This window comes from Sinocyclocheilus anshuiensis, unplaced genomic scaffold (genome assembly GCF_001515605.1).
Source record: "Sinocyclocheilus anshuiensis isolate Anshui unplaced genomic scaffold, SAMN03320099.WGS_v1.1 scaffold907, whole genome shotgun sequence".
In the NCBI taxonomy this organism is placed as follows: Eukaryota; Metazoa; Chordata; class Actinopteri; order Cypriniformes; family Cyprinidae; genus Sinocyclocheilus; species Sinocyclocheilus anshuiensis.
This window is the reverse complement of record NW_015546133.1, coordinates 1869014-1878067: the sequence shown is the minus strand read 5'-3', so window position 1 is coordinate 1878067 and position 9054 is coordinate 1869014. Positions and strand designations below refer to the sequence as shown.

Here is a 9054-nt window from a genome sequence, read left to right as displayed (position 1 = left end):
ATTAGTCAGATAGAAAAATAAACTGTAGAGAGGGGCATTTTGCTAAATATATGCACCATATAACATTCATTATACATTTTACTCTTCTTCAATGTTTAATTTGTTTGAATAAATCCAAGTTTTTATGACAGCCACCATTATGTTTATATTTCAAACAAATTAATTGAAGTAGAAATATTATTATGTAATTGTAACTTTATTATTTTAAAAACTTCATTAAGTGTAATTTTAACAAATCAGTCAATTTTAACCTTCACTATAGTCATGTAGTACCAACTGACTCTCATATATATTTTACAGCATTAGTTGAGAGAGTTAAGGAAATTTGGTATGTACTGTACCTGATATATATCCAAAATAATCGACATCGAATCGAATCGGTAATCGAATCGAATCGCAAGCTTGTGAATGAGAATCGAATCGAATCGTGAAATTTGTGTCAAAACCCAGCCCTAATTATATCAGATTGTTTTAATTATTAGTAAAAATTCAGTAGTGACTACTTGGTCTTTTATAGTTGAATTTCATTTTGAATGAAATTTTGAATATAAACTTTTTTTTGTAATTGAACTATAACGTAGCCATTCTAATATTACATGCATATCATTTGCCTTTAAACTGTCGCTTCTGGCCAAAATACTAGTCATGCATAATAATAACTTACTCTACCTGTAATATTACATAGTAACTATCAGAATATTTAGTTTTAGTCAGTGAAAATAAAATAACTAGTCACTACTGTATTTTATTAAATATTTAAAAATAAATATTAGTGATATAAAAGTAGTTATTAGTTAAAGGAATAACATGAAAATAGCTTGCCACAAAACCCATATACCCATATGCCATTTAATGAGGTGGAGGGTCTTTTGATTTCTGTCTAGAAAAGAACTATTAATAAAGACTGACATATGAGAATGTCTCACACATCTCCAGAGGTTTCAGACATGTCTGGTGATTGGAAATATGTGGCTCCAAAGTCCATTTATTAGTGAAGTGACGTGTGGCCGAGTATGGTGACCCATACTCGGAATTTGTGTTCTGCATTTAACCCATCCAAGTGCACACACACAGTACACACACACCCGGAGCAGTGGGCAGCCGTGTGCTGCGGCGCCCAGGGAGCAGTTGGGGGTTTGGTACCTTGCTCAAGGGTCTCACCTCAGTCGTGGTATTGACGGTGGAAGAAAGCGCTGGTTATTAGAGGAAAACTATTTTAACTGCACTGGTTGTTTGCTGAATTAAACAGTTTGAAAATATATAACAGTAAAAGAAATGTAACATTTGGACACCCTTCCATTTGGTTCTTCCTTTTTTGTGTTAACGTTTTCACATTCCACATTGACTGTTTCTTTAGTCTGTTCAGCAAGTAAATAACTGCAACAAAGTGGGTGTGCATATTGTTTCTCATGGTTGTTCCTCAAATGTGCTGAATATCACACATGACAGATTTAGACTGAATGTGCACCTGCTGTCCTCGTGTTTTGGCATCAACCTGATTTATTTACTTCACAAGAGAACAGGAAAATTAGGGCAGATGGGAGAGAACTTAAAATGTGCCAAGGCATCAATAATCGAATAGTGAGCTTGCTGAAATGACAAGTTCTACCATCTGGTCCATAATGTACTACTTTTTGCTGTGATCTACAGATGAGAAGCGCATTCCACATTATTCAGTCAACCATAAAACTGACCCTGTATTTACTTTCTTAATCCAAGTTCCTGTGTTCATAATTGCATTGGCCTGCACACTGAATATCCATTTTCACTCAGACTTCGAGTGATGTCAAATTACGGAAGTAAAATGGGTTAAGAAAGTTGTTTAAAGGGGTCATATGATGCTTTTTTAAAGATCGGGTGTGGCAGAGTCTTAACTTTTATAAAGAATATCTCTTTGGTTTTGAGACTTTAGTCTTTGCAGCTTCAGGGGTCTTATCTATTCACGAACAGCTTGTAACACTCCAAAGAGAAAGGAAAACTTGAAATCGCATCATATGACCCCTTTAATGCTTATTTCAATCACTAAAAGAAATACAAACAGAAGCTTCCAGTATAGCATGCTTGAGATCACTGCTAACAGTTTAACCAAATGAAAACATCTTTTAATTCAGCTTTCATTTAAATCTTTATTGGACTAGGGTAAATGCTCTGAGAACATCTCAAATCTTATCTTCATTCACAAATACACTCTAGGGATGTGAGAGGAAGATGGTAAAGACAAACGCACATGAAGAAACAACATGCAGCAATCAGGCAAACATATATTGTAATTATTAAATTTATATTCAATTATTATAATAAAAATATTACATTTTTATTTCTTAAAAAATATAATGTATTTATTTTATATTTATATTTATTTTATATTTAAAACACATTGCATTTAATGGCTCTCTGTGCATAGTTAGGCTATGCCGCTTTAAGGTTTGTGGGCAGCCAAAGGAAACGGGAGACGAATCCCCTTTTGGCATCGTTGCTCAGCAGACATTGTCTCTCACTTCTGAACTTTGAAACAGAGGCACGTGAGGTTAGTTTGCAGAAATGTGTGGGCAGTCTTGATGTATAGTTGAGTCTTTATCCTCAAAGAAATGTCTCCTTTAAATGCAAATCTATGCTTTGATCAGAAGATACAGAATGCAGACTTTTTTCTTTATTTTTTTGTAGTGGTCTTTTAAAAACAAGGTAAAAAGCTAAACCTAACATACCAGTGAACAACAGACTGTCAAGGAAGTGAAATAAAAATGAAATTAATATGAAGTATCCACCTTATTTTTCAATGCGAAAGTAAGCCATTTTCTGTGAATAAACAGTAAAACTCTTTGCACTACAAACCAGTGTGTTCATAATAAAGATAGTACATTAAAATAATATGGTAAGACACACCGATTTGCAATATCAAGCAGCAAAACAAACTGTTTTGTAGCTGGAAGCGAATGACACCAGACGCCAGACCCATAAAATGTACAAATGGCCGTTCTTACGGGAAAAATAAGGTGGATAAATAAAAACACAAAAAAGAAAAATGTATAACTGCAGACCTGCTGAAAATGTCTAAATGTGTAAAGTATGAACAAAAGGACAATTTTCATGTAGGATTTATTAAACAGATCACCTCTCTATTCATACTGAAAATAGACTTCTTTATACTATTCTTGAAAATAATTGAGGAAATTCATCAAAGCCTTTAGCTGTTTTGTGCAAAGACTTTAGCTGTTTTGTCATACTCATACATCAAAAGTGAGGGCTTGTGACAGGGAAATACATCACTGCTTGAGGGAAAAAGTGTAAAGTAGGTTTTGTAAAACTATAATTGTATTACAAATCATACAAATAGACGTTACTTCCTCATTCACCCATTAAATAGTTAAGAGAAGTTAATTATTTTCAATCAGGTATTATCTTATGTCCTACTACAAGATTCTTCACATGCTCACGGCTAAAATAAGTAATTAACTGCCATTTATCTCTGAGGAATGTCTGATACCATGAATATAATGTTTTGAGTCACTATGCCAGATGTCCAAAAGCACAGAATTCTTAAGCTTACATAATAATGTAAACACAGTCAGTCTTGTGCTGAAAATATATTTTTGATCATAGAGCCAGAAATCGCTTCTTCAATACCAGTACAAATCCTTAGGTATTTCTGAGACAGGCACACCTGAAAAACACAAGATGATCACAAATAAATAATTTATCACCAAATAAACAAACCCTTCCTTTATGTACTGCAATTAAGTCTACATTCCAAATATGCATACTTCCCTACTCTACATTAGATGAAATAAGTATGTGAAAAGAATAGAATGTACCAATTCACAGCATTCATAAAACAGTAGACGAAAAGTACCCAAATGTACTTGGCTTAAAGGGATAAAACACCCAAAAATGAAAATTCTGTCATCATTTACTCACCCTCAAGTTGTTTCAAACCTGTATGAATGAATTTCTTCTACTTAACGCAAAAGAAGATATTTTGAAAAATGTGGGTAACTCATAGGCGGAGATAAGCCTTCCCCTGACCACGGGGACTTGGAGCAAAATGCCCCTGCACAAACAAATTAAATCTATTACGTCTGTTGCTAACAAAGTGAATATGAATAGACAGTGTCGATTTCGGCATTCAATTAAGATCTGCTCATGTTGCACTGTATTTCATTTTAGGCGTTTTTACAGTGTTGCGCATTTTAACCAATCACACACATATCTGTTGAGCCTAGGAATGCAGTGGCCAATCAGAAGCGTTCAGATGAGTCATCGTTCAAACTCATCAGTTTTGTTGAGTGTGCGCGCGTTCGCTGACTGAATTCCGGACTCTTGTGAATTCTCTCATTATAAACAACAAAGCGCAGATGTACATACAATGTAAGTAAGAGATTCATTTAACAGTGTATACAGCTTCAGTGATTATAACGACAGTTTTGTTTTTTTGAGTGCTTAAAATCGATGTTAGTGATAATGTCACTTTCTATATATAATTTATTCGCTGTTTGAATAACAGTGGAAAAGAAACGTTATATAATTATCAATTTCTAACGTTTTTATTAAATTGTAATCACGTTAAATACAAATTCAGTCCCATTAAACATTTTTTTAGCCTACATGACACCCATGTCTGGTTCTTGACTAAAAAGACGGGTTTTGATGTTTAATACATTTGGCTGCTTTTAGCCTTACCCTGGAGTTGGTTCACCCTCCGCCTATGGGTAACTAAACAGTTTTTGGTCCCCACTGACCATATAATTTTTTTCTCTATATTATAGAAATCAATGGGGACCAGCCACCCTTTTGGTTACCCACATTCTTCAAAATATATTATTTTATTTTCAACAAGAGAAAGAAACTCATACAGGTTTAAAATAACTTGAGGATGAGTAAACGATGGCAGAATGTTCAATTGTGGGTGAACTATGCCTTTAAATAGATGAATTCATACTATATAGAACATCATTTTTTGAACAGTCACAAAGTAATTAATGATTCAAAAGAAGCACCTAAGGTGCATTCCAATTTGTGTAATTTGCACTATTCTATGCCATTTTGTATTATAAATAGTGTGAGTATTTATTGCATTTATTTGAGTAGCCGACCATAGCATTATAATTACAATACCATAGGCTATAGCAATAATTACTTGCTGACTGTTCATTATTCCTTACTTAACAATTGATTTCCTGTGCACTTGCATTAGATTCATTTGTGAGCAAACCGTTAGCAATGGAATAAGTACCTGAATCTAGGCCGATCCTGCTTCCATCCTTAAAGGCCGTCCCAGTATTCCACTCTGGTCTGGTGTCTGATTTTGAGAAGGGCGAGATCATGATGCCCCCTGTTGGCCGATCCATTTGTAACAGGTTCAGGTAAGAGTTGGCACTGCTCTCAGCAGCTATGGGCTGTTGGTAGAGTATTTGAGGCAGTTCGAATGCTGTGCCCTGTCTGGATGGACATGGCCAGAGGGATGACGATGATGATGATAGTACTGAGGGATTCACAATAACTCCCTGGGATGGAGGTGTAGGTTCCATGGATGTCAATTGGGTCAGCTTTGAGGAACCGGAAGAGTGTGTGGACTTGGGCCATGTTAGGCCAGAAGAAGCCCATGATGATGATGGTACATCTGGGATAAGAAATGCATTAGACAGACAGATGGATAGATAGACAAACAGACAGATTAACGCACCAGATTTGGGAGTCCTATTGCTGTCCTTGGCTTTAGTACTGAGGTCTTTTGGTGTGGTTGCTTTATTCAGGGCACGGAAAAAGTGCTCATCCACTGCAGTGTTGATGTCGCCTTGATAGTATGTAAAGAGCTGAGGAGGATCTTTACAGTCCTCTGAGCGCTTTAACACTCTGTTCTCCATCATCCTGATTTAGGAATACAACATACAGTAGATGGATTATTTTACAAAACAGGTTCCATTTGGGTCCCCTATTTAAATGTGTAAACAAGATTTAACAATGAAATCTATCTAGCATTTTACATTGAAAAGCAATTCGTCACCTTGGAATTATAAGGTTCTATCTGCCATTTCTGTCAAAATTGAGTTATTCACATATTGTGACAGCTTTTGTACCTTTCTTATTCTTATTATATTAATGCATATTAATTGTCACCTTGGAATTATAAGGTTCTATCTGAAAGTTTTGTCAAAATTGAGTTATTCACATTTCCTTATTCTGTGACAACTTATTTACATTATGTGATTTTTTTAACTTGTGTACATTTTAGGACTTTTTATTTAGATAAACACTTTTCTACAAAGCATATGGAATGCAAAAACTTTGAAGCTCAACATCTCAAAACTGCTCAGAATGCAGATAGAACCTTATAATTCCAAGGTGACAAATTTACTACCCTATACGCTAAAATAAATAAAATAGGAAACACTGTCATTGCACCATTCTTTCAAGGAGTGAACTCTCTATAAGGACGTTAAAAAGTTGTAATTACTTTATCTTATGTATCTTACAACATAATACAATGATTCTGTATTGTTCCCCATATCACCATATGGAATGCAAAAACTTTGAAGCTCAACATCTCAAAACTGCTCAGAATGCAGATAGAACCTTATAATTCCAAGGTGACAAATTTACTACCCTATACGCTAAAATAAATAAAATAGGAAACACTGTCATTGCACCATTCTTTCAAGGAGTGAACTCTCTAAGGACGTTAAAAAGTTGTAATTAACACTTTATCTTATGTATCTTACAACATAATACAATGATTCTGTACAAGAAACTAAACAATTTTTTCAAGCATTTTGTAATTTCATTACCTTGAGTACAAGGATTGTCATGTTAAACTGTAAAAATATTGGTTTCCACAAAATATTAAGCAGCACAATTGTGTCCAATATTAATAACAGTAAGAAATGTTTCTTAAGCACCAAATCTGAGTATTAGAATGATTTCTGAAGGATCATGTGACACTGAAGATTCAAGAAAATGACTCACGGGAATAATCTATATTTTGAAATATATTACAATAGAAAACTCTTATTTTAAATTGTATTGTATACATTTCAAAATAGTTGTAGCCTTGGTGAGCATAGGAGACTTCTTTCAACGATATTAAACAAATCTTACCAACCTCAAATGTTTAAAAAGTAGTGTATATTACAGTTTATGAATGTAGCTTGAGACGGTACAATGCCATTTATTAATATTTAAACATTATTTATTTGATAGAATATTTAAACCTCAGCCATCAAAAATGCTTAAAAGAAAAAAAACTTATCCAACTGGTTAAAACTGGCTATACAAAATCCTTGAGGGGGAAAAACGAAATTTCATATAAATAAGCTCTTATTTAGAAATAAAGATGCATTTAAAAAAAAAACAGGTAAAAGCTTTTTTTTTTCTTTTTTTTTAATCCACACTTCTAAATGGGAACAAGTTATACAGTTCCTACTTACACTTTAAGCACTCCTTTCTCAAATTGAAACAGGACTTTAATTGCATTCACAAATAAATCAAAACACCAAACTGCTTACCGAACTGAATCCAGCCAACATTCAGCCACCGATCATACTAAAACAAAATGAATATGATACTAAGTGCAGGAGGTGCTCTTCTTTACATGTGCACTGAAAAATGCACCCGAGCGAGTTGAACAAGGTCTCTCAAACAGATAAAATCACAGCTGTCATTAGGCTTACATGTAACTACCCTTAAGGAAACTGCTTGTTTTTTTGTTCCCTAATAAACCAAAGATCTTGTTAGTGAGGGAAGCTACTAATAAACATCTTTTTCATGAAAGCAAGAAACAATGATGCGGTCACAAAATGTTTTTTTTTTTACTATAAAACTATTAACAGATGTTCAAATTGATTCAGACAATGACACACATTAGCATAAAATCACACAAATGACTATTTACAGTCAAATTTCCATTATTGTCCTTATTTTGATATGGTGAAACGCACAGACATGTCATGGGAATAAACAATTAAAAGGAAACGTATATTAGTATGAAGATGTTTTAGCAAGAGACATTAAACAAGTCCTACGCATCCTCATTATCACTTCCTGCTAAACTGCTATCGGTCGACGCTACTCCTCCTTCCTCTACCTCGTCATGCTCCTTCTCATCCTTCTCATCTTTCCCCTCTTGCGGTTCTGCAGTGCTTTCGTTTGTATGTTCCTCCTGTCGAGTCTGTTCTGCTGTTTCTTGTGTGCTGGAATTTTGTTGTTCAGCTGCTTTTGAAGAGTCTGCTTTAGCTTTGGCAGATGCACTCTCATCACTCAGGAAAGAGGACCAGGTTTTCAGTCTCTCTTCTCGTTCTCGTGAGGTTTCCTCAACCTGGGTGACCAGAACCAAAATGTGAGACGAAGAAAAACAAGCAGGAGAACAAATTATCAATGATTTTAGTTAATTTTGTTGTGTTTGTCACTATATAGTGGGTATAGAAAAGAATTACTCCCCTTTAAAATAATCACATTTTGTTGCTTTGCAGCCTGAAATGAAGATGGACACAGTTTTTGTTTTATCCAGCTGTATTTATGCAATATCCAAGTGAAAAATATAACCCCAACATGTCAGGGAAAAAAAAAAAAAAAAAATGACCCACTCTTCTTTGCAGAACTGCTCAAGTTCAGTTAAATTTGATGGTGACTGTTTGCGGACTGCAGTCTTCAAGTCATTCCACAGAATTTCAGTGGGGTTTAAGTCTGGGCTGTGATTAGGCCATGCAAGGACATTCATCTTTTTCTCCTTCAAACAAGAATTTGACAGTATTTTGCCCCATCTATTTCTCCTTCTATCCTGACAAGTGCTCCAGTCCCTGCTGCAGAGAAACACCCCCATCACAGGATATCACCACGTCCATAGTTTACTGTATAATGCTGTTATTTGGATGGTGAGCTGTATTGGATTTCTGCCAGACATATCATTTGGTGTTGAGGCCAAATAATTAAATCTTAGTCTCATCTGCCTCAGAATCGTCAAGGTGTGTTTTGGCAAAGCTCAGTCGTGACAGCATGTGGCCTTTCTTGAGGAGTGGCTTTTTTCTCGCAACCCTCCCATACAAGCCACATTTGTGGAGTATT

At 34.9% G+C, this 9054-nt stretch overlaps 2 protein-coding genes across 3 annotated transcripts in view; both read right to left on the bottom strand.

The window, feature by feature from the left end:
• Positions 1-3085: 3085 nt before the first annotated feature.
• Positions 3086-8336, bottom strand: LOC107701150 (transcription cofactor vestigial-like protein 1). 2 transcript variants are annotated; one of them, XM_016503110.1, is made up of 4 exons: positions 7500-8336; positions 5681-5865; positions 5231-5617; positions 3086-3661 (listed from the first exon to the last, which is right to left on the bottom strand). In XM_016503110.1, exons 2-4 carry the CDS (start codon positions 5862-5864, stop codon positions 3618-3620), a joined length of 615 nt encoding a protein of 204 aa, XP_016358596.1. In that variant the 5' UTR covers position 5865; positions 7500-8336; the 3' UTR covers positions 3086-3617. The 2 variants fall into 2 exon arrangements, with proteins under 2 accessions (XP_016358596.1, XP_016358595.1); XM_016503109.1 differs by having other exon boundaries at positions 5231-5865.
• LOC107701093 (HIV Tat-specific factor 1 homolog) overlaps positions 8012-9054 on the bottom strand; it is a 6751-nt gene continuing 5708 nt past the window's right edge. The window contains exon 7 of the mRNA XM_016503024.1: positions 8012-8308. Within this exon, the coding sequence (XP_016358510.1) occupies positions 8012-8308 (297 nt within the window). The remainder of the gene's footprint in view (positions 8309-9054) is intronic.

Excerpts from the sequence above, each read along its gene's own strand:
- LOC107701150 (XM_016503109.1), bottom strand. The coding sequence starts at position 5,864 with ATGATGGAGAACAGAGTGTTAAAGCGCTCAGAGGACTGTAAAGATCCT. Across the intron at positions 3,662-5,230 it reads CAGGATCGGCCTAGATTCAG|GTGTGCCTGTCTCAGAAATA; the intron begins GTACTTATTCCA and ends TGTGTTTTTCAG.